The 18,188-nt window shown below is 50.8% G+C and overlaps 1 protein-coding gene across 3 annotated transcripts in view; it reads right to left on the reverse strand.

Moving 5' to 3' along the window:
• Positions 1 to 4,607: 4,607 nt before the first annotated feature.
• gprc5bb (G protein-coupled receptor, class C, group 5, member Bb) overlaps positions 4,608 to 18,188 on the reverse strand; it is a 25,200-nt gene continuing 11,619 nt past the window's right edge. Inside the window, exons 2-5 of one of the 3 annotated variants that reach the window (XM_061222352.1) lie at positions 14,311 to 15,330; positions 13,784 to 13,896; positions 11,991 to 12,210; positions 4,608 to 4,710 (exon numbers count right to left, since the gene is read on the reverse strand). In XM_061222352.1, coding sequence (XP_061078336.1) covers positions 12,166 to 12,210; positions 13,784 to 13,896; positions 14,311 to 15,328 — 1,176 coding nt within the window. In that variant the 5' untranslated portion in view covers positions 15,329 to 15,330 and the 3' untranslated portion in view covers positions 4,608 to 4,710; positions 11,991 to 12,165. Of the gene's footprint in view, positions 4,711 to 8,352; positions 11,573 to 11,990; positions 12,211 to 12,240; positions 13,037 to 13,783; positions 13,897 to 14,310; positions 15,331 to 18,188 lie in introns of those variants that run through there. The other 2 variants (XM_061222344.1, XM_061222336.1) reach the window with 2 other exon arrangements.

The following is an 18,188-nucleotide window of genomic DNA, read 5'->3' on the forward strand; positions in this document are numbered from 1 at the left end:
TTTGGGAGCGAAAGGTACTTGTAAAAACATCGTGCTCAAGGTAGTTAAATTAGATAGTTTAATATACACGTCCCACACATTCGTGCAGTGAGGATCACAGACGTGAACCAGTCGTTCGAAGAAGAACGGGGACTGAAACAATTTTGCGTAAATAGCAGTGCATTCTCAAATTGTGCATTATTTATATTTGCCTGTTTTCCTAGCTCACTACATGTTATATAATTTTGCGGACTGACACGGTAGTTCTTTAGTTGTAAATAATGCAGTAGGACACTAGAAGCATCGCCCCATGCACTATGCATGGGGAACATCTTTGCCACGTGGCTTAACTTCAAAGATCATCCCTGGGTTCACAGAAAGATGTACTTTTGTCTTAAGGGCAAAAAAAAAACAACAACAACAAAAAGTCAGACCACTAGTCTGTCACAAATGTCACCAGGGATTTGGGCCCTCATCTACCTGTTGTGCTTCACTATGTGTGTGTGTGTGTGTGTGTGGGGGGGGGGGGGGGTATGAGTGTGTGTGTGTGTGTGTGTGTGTGTGTGTGTGTGTGTGTGGGGTGGGGTGGGGTGGGGTGGGGGGGGGGGGTGGGTGGTTATGTCAGTGTGTGTGGCAGATGTAGTGTTGCTGCTCCATACCCCAACAAGTCATTTAAACTCTAAATATCTCTCCTTTGCGGGTAAACTAAAACTCTTCTCACTTTACACAGACACATAAACAACAGTGACTCTAACTGCCATGGCAAAGGAGTTTAAAAAGAGCAGACTTCGCCAATATTTTAAAGGAGAGACTCAGAAACTCTCTGCGTTGGTAACAAGAAGACGGCATTGAATGATCTCTTCCCCGCAATCCAGTGGGAGTAAATTCACAGCACAAGGATAAAGCAGATCTAGCCAGCAGGGAACACTAATGATCTGTCACTGGAGGAAAAACAACAAAACACAATGGTGACAGCCTTCTGGGGAAGATGTGATTAGTTGTGGTTTTGTGGTTTCTGCAGTGCCAGTCCTTGACTGACAGTGGGGGGGCAGTGGAGGGCCAGCTCTGCCTGTTTCGTGGCTGCAGTTCATCGTTACATCACTGCTTTGGGTCTCCACAGGGCTTGGGAGAGGGGGTGGGGGGGGGGGGGGGGGAGCTATAGGAAACTTGGCAGGGGCGTGTGTTTCCATCTCCACTGTTTTTGCCAGCTTCTCGAACTGCCTCTTCTTGTTATTGATCCCCTCTCCCGCTGATGGAGTGGCTGCCCCAAGCCCCAAACCAACTCTGAGCCTGCCGGCTGCCCCACCGGCCCCCACCCCAGCAGCACCATCTCTAGCCAGAGGAGAGAGGGCTCCCCCTAATCAATCTGGCTTCCCTGAGGGTTTATTTTCCTGTATGCCATCCAGGGAGTTTTTTGGTGCTTTTTGGTTTGTGTGCGTGTGTGTGTGTGTGTGTGTGTGCGTGTGCGTGTGTGGGCATGTGTGCTTGCTTGTACTTGTATTTGTGTGTGTGTGTGTGCATGCATATGTGCTTGTCTGTGCATGTATTTGTGTGTGTGTTTGTGTATGCTTGTGCGTGTGTATGCATCTGTGCGTGCGCGTGTGTGCTTGTGTATGTTTGTGTGTGGATGCATCTGTGCATCTGTGTGTGTGTGTGTTTACCTCAGACAGTTCCTCTCTCTCTCTCTCTCTCTGCAATATTACATGAGCAGACTAATGCTGATGCAGCAGAAACTTTTGAGAGCTGAAGGGTGTTTTTGGAGGGTGCTGGAGGGGCTAACAGCACCCCTTCCCTTTGACTGCACCGTGATTCAGGCCCTGTTCCCACGGCCGTGCGGCCCGCTGACTATTCAGTACAGTGGAGGGGACGCCATTTTGTGTCTGCGCAAAAAAAGAGTAATGTTTGAGCCTGGATGAGGAAAAATATGCTGACACTACGTATTAATAAAACTCACCTAATGTCATATTCAGCAGTGGAATTCAATCGCGGTGTTCATAATGCATTCATGTCATGCTGGCTAAAGACCGAGGCTCGGTTTGTCCAAGAGAGCGGCCAATCTGTGTGAGGCTTGTGAGAGCTCTCAGCTCCCCACTTATGTGCCACTTCTGTACGTTTAAATTTTAAGTGCCTGGCCTCCTGGTGTTCAGGTCGCTTCGCGGTACGTATAGAAGAACAATGAGCCTGTAATCAAAAGTATGAAGTGCAGATCTAGGGTCAGTTGTCCCCTGTCCATATCCTGACATTTTCCATTCTGAGCTAAAAGCCCAAACTGATCCCAGATCTGTGCTCCAACTCCCGGGCACTCGAATGAATAAAAGCCTGTATCTCTCTCTCTCCCACCTCCTGTTTCGACACGGCTGAAAGCCCAGGCCCTGATCTCGGGTGTTTTTTTCCGTGAATAGCACGTAATGAAAAACGCCGACGTGCCGCAGTCCATGCAACGTCAAGGGCAAATTATAATTTACCTCTGGCGATGAGGAAGGAAATGTCCGACGCACGGCAAATTTGATACTGACAGATTCCCCGAGCTGCTTCATTTGATCGGGACTCCGCTGGAGAACGCGCAGGACCGTGATTGGCTCAGGTCTGTCATGTGACTGTGTGGTGTGGCCAGTGGCCATGATTACACATACCTGTCTTTCACACCCTGAATTAAACAGTCCCATTAAATAACCTCTGCAGCAGTAGGGGGGGCACGTTATATAAGATGGCCGCTTTCACTGCTAGACAGACGCCGACAGTCAAGGGCCCGTTGTGTTCATCTACAGGTCTGTGTGTGTGTGTGTGTGTGTGTGTGTGTGTATGCCTGTGTGTGTGTGTGTGTGTGTATGCCTGTGTGTGTGTGTGTGTGTATGCCTGTGAGTGTGTGTGTGTGTGTGCAGGTGTGTGTCTGTGTGAATGCATGTGTGCGCAAGTGTGTGTGTGTGAGTGTGTGTGTGCATGTGTGTGTGTGTGTGTGTGTGTGTGTGTGTATGCCTGTGTGTGTGTGTGTGTGTATGCCTGTGAGTGTGTGTGTGTATGCCTGTGTGTGTGTGTGTGTGTGTGTATGCCTGTGAGTGTGTGTGTGCCTGTGAGTGTGTGTGTGTGTGTATGCCTGTGAGTGTGCAGGTGTGTGTGTGTGTGTGTATGTGTGAGTATGTGTGTGTGTGCATGTGTGTGTGTGTGTGTATGCCTGTGAGTGTGCAGGTGTGTATGCCTGTGTGTGTGTGTGTGTGTGTATGCCTGTGAGTGTGCAGGTGTGTATGCCTGTGTGTGTGTGTGTATGCCTGTGAGTGTGTGTGTGTATGCCTGTGTGTGTGTGTGTGTGTGTGTATGCCTGTGAGTGTGTGTGTGCCTGTGAGTGTGTGTGTGTGTGTATGCCTGTGAGTGTGCAGGTGTGTGTGTGTGTGTGTATGTGTGAGTATGTGTGTGTGTGCATGTGTGTGTGTGTGTGTATGCCTGTGAGTGTGCAGGTGTGTATGCCTGTGTGTGTGTGTGTGTGTGTATGCCTGTGAGTGTGCAGGTGTGTATGCCTGTGTGTGTGTGTGTATGCCTGTGAGAGTGCAGGTGTGTATGCCTGTGTGTGTGTGCAGGTAGGTGATTGTGTGTGTATGTGTGCGCGTGTGTGTGCAAGTGTGTGTGTGCATGTGTGTGCAGGTGTTTGTGTGTGTATGCGTGTGTGCACAAGTATGTGTGCGTGCAGGTAGGTGTGTGTGTGTGTGTGTGCAGGTGTGTGTCTGTGTGAATGCATGTGTGCGCAAGTGTGTGTGCAGGTAAGTGTGTGTGTGTGTGTGTGTGTCTGTGTGTAGGTAGATGATTGCGCATGTATGTGTGCGTGTGTGCAGGTATGCTTGTGTGTGTGTAGGTAGATGATTGTGCGTGTGTGTGCGTGTGTGTGTGTGTGTATGCGTGAGCGTGTGTGCGTGTGTGTGTGTGTGTATGCGTGAGCGTGTGTGTGTGTGTGTCTGTGTGTAGGTAGATGATTGCGCATGTATGTGTGCGTGTGTGCAGGTATGCTTGTGTGTGTGTAGGTAGATGATTGTGCGTGTGTGTGCGTGTGTGTGTGTGTGTGTATGCGTGAGTGTGTGTGTGTGTGTGTGTGTGTGTGTGTATGCGTGAGTGTGTGTGTGTGTGTGTGTGTGTGTGTATGCGTGAGTGTGTGTGTGTGTGTGTGTGTGTGTGTGTATGCGTGAGTGTGTGTGTGTGTGTGTGTGTGTGTGTGTATGCGTGAGTGTGTGTGTGTGTGTGTGTGTGTGTGTGTATGCGTGAGTGTGTGTGTGAGTGTGTGTGTGTGTGTGTGTGCGTAGGACCTGGAGTTCATGATGTCACAGAAGCGGTGGTGTGTCTGGGTGATGCTGTGGCACTTATACACACAAACAGAAGCTGCTTTCATCCGCCGGAGAAGACAACACCGCAGCTGTGGCAGAGACGCTCAGCTCAGGGACACCGCAGCGCTGCGTCTCTCTGGAGCCACCAGGCCACCGGACCTCAGACACCCTCGGCCTGACCCCCAACAGATAGCATCTGTCTGTGGGCGAGAGTGCGGTCAGATAAGGCCACAGTGTCCTGTTTAAGCTGTGGTGAGGGGCAGGTGGTGTGTGTGTGTGTGTGTGAGTGTGTGAGTGTACTGAGAAGGTCAGATGAATTCAGAGGTGAGGGGGGGAAGGGGGGGGTTGGGGGTGGGTTGTTCCTGTCAGAGTGAGCTCCAGGGAACGTCAGCCCGGTGTGGAATGCTGGAAGAGACCGGAATTCCTGGAATAACAGAGGAGTGGTGTTATCGGGGGCTGGGCTGGGCTGGATCTCTCTTTACACATTCATGCATAAGCACACATAGACAAAGACACCGAATGCACTAGCATAAGCACGTACACACACTGCTGACTAACCCTGTCACTCGCTCGCGTGCCCCTCAGACAACAAACACGTGACACACACACACACACACACACCTCCTCCTCCTGCACACTGAACATGCTCGCTTGTTCTCCGAACACGCTACACGCTACACGCATGCGGTAACGTGTGCTGATGAGACGCTTTTTTCCCTCCCCCCCGATGCGAATGGGACGCCAGCGCTTTCGTTCGCGGGAACGCGGCTAACTTTTGTTGGATGGGGGTGGGGGGTGGGGGGCATTCAGGGTTCAAACTGGGCAAACACAAATAGTACTGAGTGGGCATTGTTCGGGAGAGAGGGAGAGAGAGAGAGGGAGAGAGAGCAAGAGAGAGCGAGAGCGAGAGGAAGCGAGAGAGGGAGTGTGAGAGAGCGAGAGAGAGCAAGAGAGAGGGAGAGAGCGAGGGAGAGAGAGAGAGAAAGAATGAGAGAGCGAGAGAGTGAGAGAAAGCAAGAGAGGGAGTGGGAGAGAGCAAGAGAGAGGGAGAGAGAGGGAAAGAGAGGGTGAGAGAGAGGGAAAGAGAGGGAGAGGGAGAGAGAGAGAGAGAGAGAGAGAGCAGGGCACAGTAGAGCTGACAGTAGATTGACTCTGCTGAAGTGGCAGTTTGCTTGTTTTGCTGGGCGAACAGAACGCCGCTGTCAAGCTGCAAATACACCCTGCCTGGTTACCCGATTCTCCCGGCTAAGCTGGGCAGGGCTGGACATGGCTGAACGAGGGGGGGGGGGGGGGGGGGGTGTCAGTGTGCCTCTCTCAAACGCCACACGTCAACACCAGCTGCTAGATGAATCTTACTCAGGGATAACACGATCCCCCCCCCCCCCCCCCCGCCCCTGAAATCACATGCCGGCTTCCTGAACTTAACGAGTTCTGGAACCTTCCGGAGGTGGAAAGTCCAGGCAAGAGAACTAATGAGTGAAATCAGCTGGTTGTGTTCGTGTGTGGGGAAAAACTTTCTGACCCCTGTACTTTCCACCTCTGGAAGACTGCATAACCCTGACCTGCTTATGTTGCCTCCCTTCTACATACATCAGACTTCAATTTAATCAATTTAATCAATTTAATCAATTTAATTTTTGTTGTAGAGCACTTTTCACAGGAGACTGTCACACATTGCTTTACAGAGGGCTGTGGAACATGGAGTTGGATGTGCTGTGTTCAAAAAGTAGGACACACACTCAATGGGCACTTTATTAGACCTGTACACCAGCTTGTTAATGCAAATAATATAATCAGCCAATCATGTGGCAGCAACTAAATGCATAAAAGCATGCAGACATGGTCAAGAGGTTCAGCTGTTTTTCAGACCAAATGCCAGAATGGAGAAGAAATGTGATCTAAGTGACTTTGACCGTGGAATGATTGTTGGTGCCAGACGGTGGTTTGAGTATCTCAGAAACTGCTGATCTCCTGGGATTGTCACACACACTAGTCTCTAGAGTTTGCAGAGAATGGTGCCTTGTTAATGAGAGACGTCAGAGGAGAATGGCCAGACTGGTCAGAGCTGACAGGAAGGTGACAGTAACGCAAATAACCACACATTACAACAGTGGTATGCAGAACAGCATCTCTGAACACACAAGTGTCAAACCACTTAAGTGGATAGGCCACAGCAGCAGAAGACCAATGAGTCTAAAAAATTAGTCTAATAAATACTTTATAGTGCTCACTGAGTGTATATTCCAACATATTTCAGTATTATCTGAGTTCAAACATCACTTTTTTATGGGGCTTACAGAGTTTGGAAGGTCTGAACTCTGGTACACTACATTACAGGCATTTAGCGACGTACAATAAAGAGCAGATCAAACCCAGGGACAAGTGTGTTGAGGACCCTAGAGAGGAAAGTCCAGTACAGTTCATGTCCGAGATAAAGCACGCACGAGTGGGGAAAGGACGGAATTTTCCAGACTGTTTCCTGTGTAACTGAGGATCCTGATGCTGCATGAACAAGTGAAGGCCAAACTCAGCTCATTCACACCCCCACGTCCTGTTTGTGAGGAAGTGGCCACCCCCTGGCCAGGCACGGCGCGGACGAGGGGATCCGTGAGGTCCGATTAGGGGGGTAACCAGGCCTCTCATTCGGAACTGGCGTGAGGAGAACCCGGGACATCCTGCCTCCTGTCTGTCTCACCCCGCCCCAGCCCCCTCTCCCTGCCCCGCCCGGAACCCCGTTTCATATAAGCGTGAACTTTCAACATTCCCAAAATCCCCCCCGCCGGCCAATCAGAACCCTTCTGGATCGATCGATGCACTCGCAGAAGATGAAGTGACAGAGGACAGTGGAGGTCAATTTTTTGTTCTTCAAAGATCAAACTTCCCAAATTTAACCTGAACGTACAGTCATGTTCTCTTTGGGCACAAATGAGTAAATACTCCAAGCAAAAAAAAGGTACAAATGAGTTATACTGTATATTGCTGACTAGCGGTACAATTTTATGCACCTATAGGCTACCGCCCCAGTGACAAGCACTTGCACCTTTTTATTTTTATTTTTTTAAGATATTTTTTAGGCCTTTTTCAGCTTTATTGGACAGTATATAGTGTAGAGAGACAGGAAGAACGGGAGCGAGAGAGAGCGGAAGACATGCGACAAATGTCAGACAGTCGGATTCGAACCGCCGACGTCGCGGCTCGCAATGAGCATGCGGTCAGTGCTCTGCAGGCTGCGCCACCGAGACACCCCACTTGCACCTTGTTAAGCACTTTTGGCAGTGTGGGGGGTAACTCTGGCTGGAAAGGTCAGCGTGGTCCCAGACACGTGGTCTCGCACCACAGCCCGAGCGATGCCCCCCCCAGCGGGTGACGCGCCGGGGAGTGGGGTTTAGACGACCGGCCTCCCGTTTACCTCCTCCCACCTCGACTCCCGTTACTCGCAACGCCGAAGCGGTTCAGACCGGCCGAACGGCCCCGCTCGGCGAGAGGTGAGCGGGCCGTCCCCTTAACTGACAGCTGGCTGAGCCAATCCCGCGGCCGAGCCAGCGGCCGGGACCCGCCCGGTCAGGAGTGCGCGCACGTGCTGCGTATCGCTGGCTGTAATTGGATTGGCGAGTGTCCGCCCGTGCATCTGAGCCGCGGTTAAGTGGATTGCTCCGCTCAGCAGGTCAGGGACCTGGGAGCAGTGGGCGTCCCGGATTACTTTTAATTACGCTCGGCGACGGGGACCGTCTATCGCTACCGCTGGGTGTTTGTCACGGAAAACATTGGCTTGAGTCACGGAGCGGACGTGGAAAAGTTGTTGATTTTTTAATTAGTATTCATTAATAGGTGTAGGAAAATTACTTGGAAGTTGAAAAGAAAAATCAATAACTAGCTGCTAGAAACAAAGTGTAAAATGCATTTATAGGCTGGTAAATGTAATCGATTAATTCGCCACATCAGGGAAAGAAAGAGCTTGCAGCTCCGCCTGTAATTTACCACCCAATTAGCTGAGCAACATGGAACATTCCAGGGGCAAGACTGCTAGAATATGGGAAGTCAAGGACACACACAGTGTGCAACTTACACCTTCGATAAAGTGTTTTATTCGTTTAGCAGACGTTCTTATCCAGAACAACTTTACAACATAGTGCATACAATAAGGTTTGATAAATACCAATATAGATACAAAAACTGATTGTAACACAGTTAGTAACTGTAAATATTGTAACAGCAGAAGTACAGATAATTGTGAAGCGCTCTTTGTGTTATCCCTGAAATCCTCCTCTATGCACAGTCCTGAGTCCCCCACTCAGTACCCCCCGCCCCCAAAAAAAACACCCCCAAAAAACATTAAAAATGGAAAAACAGTACAAAGAGTTAGTTGAAAAAAAATAGGGCAGGACAATCCTGCTTTTTAAATAGAAGGGTAGCAACTCCCTCCAGAGACAGTCAGCAGTCATGAAACATGGCTGGCTAAATCATTCTTAATTTAGGGTGGGGGTGCAGGAGGTGTGACAGGTTGTGGAAGGATCCATTGTGACACGACGCCTGGGGTTATAGCCAGGAGTGTAGTAGGACTGATAGGTGTAGTAGGAGTGAGGGTGTAGTAGGGCCAGGGGTGTAGTAGGAGTGAGGGTGTAGTAGGAGTGAGGGGTGTAGTAGGAGTGAGGGTGTAGTAGGGCCAGGGGTGTAGTAGGAGTGAGGGTGTAGTAGGGCCAGGGGTGTAGTAGGGCCAGGGGTGTAGTAGGAGTGAGGGTGTAGTAGGGCCAGGGGTGTAGTAGGGCCAGGGGTGTAGTAGGAGTGAGGGGTGTAGTAGGAGTGAGGGTGTAGTAGGGCCAGGGGTGTAGTAGGGCCAGGGGTGTAGTAGGAGTGAGGGTGTAGTAGGAGTGAGGGTGTAGTAGGGCCAGGGGTGTAGTAGGAGTGAGGGTGTAGTAGGCCAGGGGTGTAGTAGGAGTGAGGGTGTAGTAGGGCCAGGGGTGTAGTAGGAGTGAGGGTGTAGTAGGGCCAGGGGTGTAGTAGGAGTGAGGGTGTAGTAGGGCCAGGGGTGTAGTAGGAGTGAGGGTGTAGTAGGGCCAGGGGTGTAGTAGGAGTGAGGGTGTAGTAGGAGTGAGGGGTGTAGTAGGGCCAGGGGTATAGTAGGGCCAGGGGTGTAGTAGGACCAGGGGTGTAGTAGGGCCAGGGGTGTAGTAGGAGTGAGGGTGTAGTAGGGCCAGGGGTGTAGTAGGACCAGGGGTGTAGTAGGGCCAGGGGTGTAGTCTTCGAGGGTCTCACCCTGCTTCCTGGGCCACAGTAGGGAGCTAGCATTGTACCCAGAGATTAATCCTCCTCCTACTCCACTCTCACCCTGTCAGAGATTATTAGAAATCGCCCATAAAGTGCAAAAAACACCACAACCCTGATTAGTGATAGGCTATGCAAGAATACCTCGTTTTCAAAACAGTACAAATATTCCACAAATCTCTTAATAGCAGTTTGCAGACCGTGGTCTTTTTTTGGAGAGTTGCTGCACCTGGCTAAATTGGCAAGGCAGTCAAAGGCTAAAGAAATAAAATTAGTTTTCTCAAATTTAATGTTCACATTTTTCCTTAATTATGACATTTGCATAAATTGACCAACAACAACATGTTCAGGATTTCTTTCAAATGAAACACAGCTCACTATAATACTATAATTATGATCTTCAGTAAACAAAAGCAAAAGAGAGCCAAAAATAGTGTTTTATAAACAAGCAATCCAGCAGAACACCTCAAAAGAAATTAACAGTCAGTTATTAGTTTGTATCAATCCAAGCCTGTTCTTTTCACAAACCTGAAATAGACCTTAAAAATAGACCATAAAATTCCCATGTCCATTTCAACAGTAATAGCTATAGTGTGCAGATGAACGGTATTTTCACCTGTAACTGAAGTGCATTTGTAGGGCTAGCTACAAAGAGATCGCCCGTGGGAGACAGGGAACGGGAAGCCTTGTGATGACATCACTTCTCAATGAAGCCGAGAATTACGCCCAGTGACAGCGAAAGATACTTGGGAGTAAACAGACTTAAAATTAATTCACATTCATAAAAAAGCAGCCGGCGTAAACACAGCCACTTCCCTCAGGCGGATGCAGTGAACCGCAGTTGATGAACATCTAAGCTAGATTCCTGGTCTTCCGTGGAGCCATCTTCTCCATCCATGTAGATGATCTGTCCAATCAGGGCTTTGCAGTGCTCCCATTTTAGGAGCATTTGCTCCAGGACATTGATGTGCGCTAACTGGAGTGCCTCTCCTAAGTGGGGCGGCACAGATGGTGCAGTGGGTAGCACTGCCGCCTCACAGCAAGGAGGTCCTGGGTTCAAATCCTGGTTGGCTGGGGCCTCTCTGTGCAGAGTTTGCATGTTCTCCCCGTGTCTGTGTGGGTTTCCTCCGGGTACTCCGGTTTCCTCCCACAGTCCAAAGACATGCAGGTTAGGCTGATTGGAGAGTCTAAATTGCCCATAGGTATGAGTGTGTGAGTGAATGGTGTGTGTGTCCTGCGATGGACTGGCAACCTGTCCAGGGTGTATTCCTGCCTTTCACCCAATGTATGCTGGGATAGGCTCCAGCCCCCCTGCGACCCTGTTCAGGATAAGCGGATTCAGATAATGGATGGATGAATTAATCTCCTAAGTGGGGTGCATTATTGTGCTCCTAATTTCTTCCTTGGAAAAAAACGTCCTGTCTATCCGGGGGGTTGATGTGTCCGACACCCAATCTCAGCTCGAGCGCTCTCTGCGTAAATCCCGGGAATCTCCACTTCCGGGATGGGAAAGCAAGCACACGCCTGACAGTTTTCCCATTACAGGGAAACCCCTCCAGTGTTCTGCCAGGGAAAAGCTGACAGGGGCGCAAAAACGTTTTAGAAGCAGAACACGTCCTTCGGCTGGAGTCCAGTCCAGGGAGGCAGGCAGAGCAGGCGAGGTTACGGAGTCGGCGGCTGAAAGAGCAGCCATTTTGAAATGCCGAGGCTCAGATTTCAGTGTGGAGAAGCTAACGGGTGTGTGTGTGTGTGTGTGTGTGTGTACAAGGACACGCACTCCACACAGGGTCCAGCTCCCTCTGGCCAGACCAGCCACCCTGAGCTGACAGTGAACTGGATCCGTCTCACATCCACGACAGAACTCAGCCGCTGGCGGCCATTTTGGACAGCAGTCCAGTTGCTCCATTTTGTCTGGTTGCCGGGGGAACAAACTGTCTTTTTTAGGTGCTGCCCTTTTCTTCTCTGTGTCAGCGCTGGCTGTCTGTGTTCACACATTACTTCACCAGTCATTTCCATGGAGACAGCTATGTTGATGAAATATCAGTATTTTAAATACAGCAAAAGAAATAAAATAAAACCGCAGAGCAGAGTAAAACAAAAGCCAAAAAACCTTCCAGTGATGATTCCCTGTACATTTTCTACTTTACCCTGTCCTAAATTATAAGCCCATAACAGGGTGCTACCCCCATTTCCTGTATGTCATTGACACACTAAAGAAATGTAAATTCAAAATAATTCATTCTCTTTGGACGTTTATAGTATTTATAGTTGTGGAGCCAACAGGTGGCACCCAGCCAAAATGTGGTGTAATTGACCATAAACCCCTCCCCCACCCCCCGCCCCACAAGATCCAGCCTGCCCCTGCCCCTGCCCCTGCCCCTGCTCCACACCACCCCGCCCCCCTCACAGTTCCAGGAGGACTAACACCTGGAGGATATTCACCCTCTGTCCGTTCTGTTTCCTCCAGTGAAAGCAGAGCCCTTCTCGTCTGCACCCAAAAACAGGGCCTTGTCCTTTCCACTTCCCAGAAAGGCAGAGTACACCCCTCTCCCTGCTGCCCTCTCGGCCAGGGGGCCCCACTGCCCCGGAGACAGGTGCCTCTTCACCCTCCTCATCCTCACCACTGTGGCCTCCCGCTGTAGTTGGGCGGGGCAGTCGGGATCTGTGGGAGACAAACAGACACAGACAGACATCGGCAGTTAAATCCACTTTCTAATTCCTTCAAACACGGGGTCGGGTTGGAGTGCGTGCGAGTGAGTATTTGCATGTGAAAATGTGTGACCATCTGTACAGTGTAGGGGTAGTGGTATTACCCCACTACCTGGTGGGAAGATCCCTTTGGATACACGGCTACGGGGGTAAACCCCTGAAGGCAAACCCACATCAGGGGGCCCGCGTTAGGCTGACCCCAACAGAGAGCCCTCTGCAACTGCACCCTGCAGAAGGTCGTTGCTCATTTTCCTCATGCCACTGGAAGATGCAGCTAAGAAGCCAAGGAGCCAAGAAGCAGTCCAACACTCACTTGGTAAATGGTAAATGGCTGGCATTTCTATAGCGCTTTTGTCCAAAGTGCTGTACAATTGATGCTTCTCATTCACCCATTCGCTCATTCACTCACACACCAACGGCAATTGGCTGCCGTGCAAGGCACCAACCAGCTAATCAGGAGCATTTAGGGGTTAGGTGTCTTGCTCAGGGACACAGCCCGGGCGGGGGATCGAACCGGCAACCCTCCAACTGCCAGACGACCGCTCTTACCACCTGAGCCATGTCGCCCCACTTTAATCAATTCTCCGCACGGGGTTTCTCTCCGCCTCCAAAGTTCTGCAGCGATGAGGAAGAGCCTGGGAGCTGATCCCCACATCGAAGGACCTGGAGCAAACAGTTCCTGTTCCTCTGGGGGGGGCGGTCCGCTGCTATCGCCAGGACATCCCACCAAGCGGTCGAAACTCTGTCAACTGCCTAAGAAGTCTTCTCGCGATAAATCTCTTCAACATCCCAAAAGACAAACGAGATTCAAATCCTTGAGGACTCCAACAACTCTCAAGTCTTCTGTGATGCAGTCAAACCTCTATATGGCCCAAGAAGACACAGTATGGCCCCTGGATGATCAGCAGATGGCGACACCCTGCTCAAGGACTGTCAAATGACCCTTGAGAGGTGGGCCGAACAGTTCAGCTGCCTCCTTAATCACTCCAATCCCCTCCTCACTTGACTCTTTACGCCATGCACGTGTGGGAGTAGAAGTGTGTGTGTATGAGTTAAAGGCAGACACACTCAGCAGGAGAGTGTGTGCTGTGTGTGAGTTAAAGGCAGACACACTCACCATTAAGCAGGAGAGTGTGTGTGTGTGTGTGTGTGTGTGTGAGTTAAAGGCAGACACTCACTGTTCAGCAGGAGAGTGTGTGTGTGTGTGTGTGTATGAATTAAAGGCAGACACACCGTCCCTCTGTTCAGCAGGAGAGAGTGTGTGTGTGTGTGTGTGTGTGTGAGTTAAAGGCAGACACTCACCGTTCAGCAGGAGAGTGTGTGTGTGTGTGTGTGTGTGAGTTAAAGGCAGACACTCACTGTTCAGCAGGAGAGTGTGTGTGTGTGTATGAATTAAAGGCAGACACACCGTCCCTCTGTTCAGCAGGAGAGAGTGTGTGTGTGTGTGTGAGTTAAAGGCAGACACTCACTGTTCAGCAGGAGAGTGTGTGTGTGTGTGTGTGTGCGTTGAATGCAGACACACTCACCGTGCCTCCGTTCAGCACCACAGCCATCTCTGTGGGCTGGTAGACGTTGCTGCGGAACGGCACTCCACTGTTACGCAGTCCTATGTTGCTGCTGCGGTAACCAGGCCTGAGGGCTGTAACACACACACACACACACACACAGTTAGGAGCTTCAGGTACACACTCACACACACACAGTTAGGAGCTTCAGGTACACACTCACACACACACAGTTAGGAGCATCAGGTACACACAAAGACACACACACACACAGTTAGGAGCCTCATGTACACAAACACACACACATAGTTAAGAGCCTCGCGTACACACACACACACACACACACAGACACACAGGAGTCTCACGTACACACACACACACAGTTTGGAGCTTCAGGTACACACACAAACACACACACACACACTCATGCACACACACACACACACACACACACACACACACACAGTTAAGAGCCTCACCTTCACACACACACACACACACAGGAGTCTCACGTATACACACACACACACACACACTCACACACATACCTGCACTGTGCTCGTCGAAGGAGAAGGCGTGGTTCTCCATGTAGGGCCGGTGGGACAGGGGCAGGTCCTCGTCGAAGCTGGTCTCGCGCAGGCGGGGCGGGGGCTGGGAGGTGTCGAAGTAGTCGGGCGTTTGGGGCTGGGGGTCGGGGCGCAGGCAGAGGTGGGCCTCCGGCACGGCGTGCAGCAGCAGCAGCACCCAGCCCTGCGCCACCAGCGTCACGGCCAGCGCCGGGTCGTCCCAGTCCGCGCGGCCCAGCGCCTCGTTGCCGTAGAGATAGAAGCCCAGCCAGGCGGCCCACAGCAAGACGGACGCCAGGCAGGAGACGAAGAGCCAGACGGCGTTACAGCGCCACCGCCGCTCCTTGCCGCAGAGCCCCAGGGCGGCGGTGAGGGCGGCCGCCAGCAGCAGGGCCCCCACGTAGCTGCAGGCCAGCGCGAAGTCCAGCGGGTGGAACAGGCAGGCGGGCCGGCCCTCGCGCACCACCGTCAGCAGCAGCCACTCGGCCGCGATGATGCCCTGCACCGCCGTGAGGGCCAGCGCCAGCCCCGCCAGGGCCCGGCCCCCGGGGGCCCGCGCGCCGCGCGCCAGCCGCTGCACCCGCCAGCCCTGCGCCAGCAGGCAGGCGAAGCACAGGGCGAACAGCGCCCCCCAGAGGGCCCGGCGCGCCGCGCACAGCGCCCCGCCCGGCTGGATGAGGAAGGCGAAGCTGAGGCCGAACAGCCCCGTCGCGCCGAACAGGAGGAGGAGGAGGGGCGCCACCCCGCTGCGCTTCTCCGGCTCCGTGATGCGGCGCTGCCGGCCCAGCAGGACCCCGGCCAGGACCAGGCAGGCCAGGACGCCCCCGCCCGCCACGCACTCCAGGACCACGCCCCACACGGCCTCCAGGTCGCACAGCAGCCTGTAGGACCGGCCCAGCGTCTGCCCGCAGCCCTGCGGGGGGGGCGCCGTCCCGTTGGACTGGGCCGAGCCCGGGGCCGCCGCGGACAGGAGGAGGAGGACCACGACGCTGAGCGACATCGCTGAGGGAGAGAGAGAGGGAGAGAGAGGGAGGGAGGGAGGGAGGGAGAGAGAGAGAGGGAGGGAGGGGGACAGGGTGAGAGAGAGAGAGGGAGAGAGAGGGAGAGAGAGAAGAAGAGAGGGATGGAAAGAGATAGAGGGAGAAAGGGAGGAGAGAGAGAAAAAGAGAGAGAGAGGGAGAGAAATGAATGGGGTGGTTGGGAGAGAGAAAGAAGAAGTGGACGAGAGGAATAGAACAAGGGAGAGAGAGAAACAAATGGGAATGAGAGGAATGGACAGAAAGAAAGAAGGATATGGAGGGAGGAGAGCGACAGAAGGCAGTTATGGAGTAATGGAGAGGAGTGGAGAAAGAGAGAGAGCGAGTGGAAGAGGAAAAGAAAAGGGAAAAAAAAGGATTAAGACCTGGTCATCTGCACAGTCACGGTCAGCAGTCACGCTCTCGGCCTTAAACGGAACACTGTGACCCCGCCCGCCCGTCAACTCCCTGGGGTCAGAGGTCACACGCTTCCTCCATTCACACATTTCAGAGTGAGAGCGCCAGGAGACAGAGCAGCTCACAGCTATCAAACACACTCACACACAAACACACGCACTTGCACACAGACACAGACACATGCACATGCACACACAGACACACACACATGCACACACAAACACACATGCACACTCACACGCACACAGGAACACACACACACGCACACGCACACAGAAACACACATGTACATACACACACCCACACACACACACACACACACACACACACACACAGCTGAGGGACCACAGGTCACAGAAACACACAGCAGGGCTGTTCAGCTGACAGTCATGCACACACACACACATACACACACACATTGTACATGCACACACACACACACACACACACACAGGAACAGGAAGCAGAGGGCCACACTGAGCTGAGTGGGCGGGGCTGGGCGGAGGTGGGCGGGGCTGAGCGGAGGTGGGCGGGGCCGGGCGTTGCCGGGCACACAGATGAAATCCTCCTGCTGACATCACTCAGAAACACACAGAAACCTAAAACTGAGGCCTGCTAGATACTTTCACGCATTACCGGTGGACTTGTTGGCTTTAAAACATTTTATATACACACACAATTATGTGCACAAGGAACAATTATGCGATGAATATAATGCATTCATTCAAATTAATTAGATTTGTCATCCACCGAGTCTGACCTTTTCCAAGACACCTAAATAAACAAACAAATAAATAAATAAATAAATAGAGGCCTTTTCTCTTAACCCTTTCTATCCAATTTAAATAGAAGGCAATTTATCCAGGTTCAAATAAAGCCTTAAAACATTGTGGCAACACACACCAGAGACTTGGCAGTATTAGAAGGGCACACATAAATGTAAATAAAGTGCCTTTTAATTTACTTGCTCAAACTGTTTATTTCTCAAAATCCACCCGAGCCAGTTGAAAAATTATGGTACACAGTTAATCTCCGACATGTTTCCCTGAAAAAATGTGTACGTTTATGTAAAAGCTGTCTAATTTAACAAGGGTTTCTAAGAAAAGAAACCTACGGTTTAGTCTTTCAATAACTTGTTCTGTGCAAGCCTATTTTATTTAAACACACGCCGTCATTAGCTTATATACGGTATTTTCCAAGAGAATGCTAAGCTGTTACAAGAAACACTCTTTAAAAAACATCACGCTGTTTTATCATGCCAAGTGTTTATCTCAAACATAAATGTTTGACGTGCTTAAATAGGTGCAGACAGACACGGTGTTTCCAGTAGAGGAGATGTTATGTATTATTCATATTAATACATAATACATTTATGGGACACGGAATCTTTCGTGAGCGAGTTCGAGGAGCAGAAGAGGTGCAATCCTGGGGTGTCTCAGTGGCGCAGCCTGTAGAGCACTGACCGCATGCTCATTGCGAGCCGCGACGTCGGCGGTTCGAATCCGACCGTCCGACATTTGTCGCATGTCTTTCCCTCTCTCTCGCTCCCATTCTTCCTGTCTCTCTATACTATATACTGTCCAATAAAGCTGAAAAAGACCTAAAAAATATCTTTAAAAAAAGAAGAGGTGCAGTCCTGCACCAGGCCAGGCCTGTGACAGGGTCTCTGTGTGCCAGGGGTAAGAACGTGAGTGTGGACCCCACAGCGCTGTGGCCCTGGCATCACCACTGCCTCCTACGGGCAGGTATTTCATGCAAAGAGCTTCACTGAATATCTAACTGTATAAATGGATACTGAGTAAAAATGTGTAAAAAGTTGTGTAAGTCTCCCTAGATAAGAGCGTCTACTAAATGCATGTTATGTATTGCAATATGCGCTGCCATTTGTAAATGTATCCTTTACATTTATATTTAACATTTATAGTTAGATTTAAAAATTTAAAATTTTGTATTTACATTTACCATAACATTTATGTATAACATATCATTTTTCAGTCTTGCTTCAGCGTTGTTTTAATGCATAACATGACTTCTGGAAAAGGGATTGCAATGTCAGACAAATGCTCTCTAAAAGTGACATTTGAGCATTGTAGTGCATTTTCTCTACCTGCTGATGCTAAATGAGCAAAAACGGAGTGGGGTTACAGAGTGTGCCCCTGAACAAGGTACTTAACCTCCTGAACTGCTTCAATTGCTTTTATATTACTATGTAAATGGCTTTCCATAAATGCTTGTATTGTAATCTGAAATGGATGGCTTTTCTGGTGATAACTCTTCACAAACACCGCTGGTGCCGAAGCCGTGTGCTCCAAAAGCCATTTTCAGGCCCACCTCCAGTTATGGCTCAGAACAGCTGTAGTCTTTGTTTCCTTCGCAAGGGAACAAAAGTTTAAAACACTCAAACACTGACACTGTGTAAAATAAAAT

The sequence above is a fragment of the Conger conger genome, chromosome 2 (assembly GCF_963514075.1).
Source record: "Conger conger chromosome 2, fConCon1.1, whole genome shotgun sequence".
Lineage (NCBI taxonomy): Eukaryota > Metazoa > Chordata > Actinopteri > Anguilliformes > Congridae > Conger > Conger conger.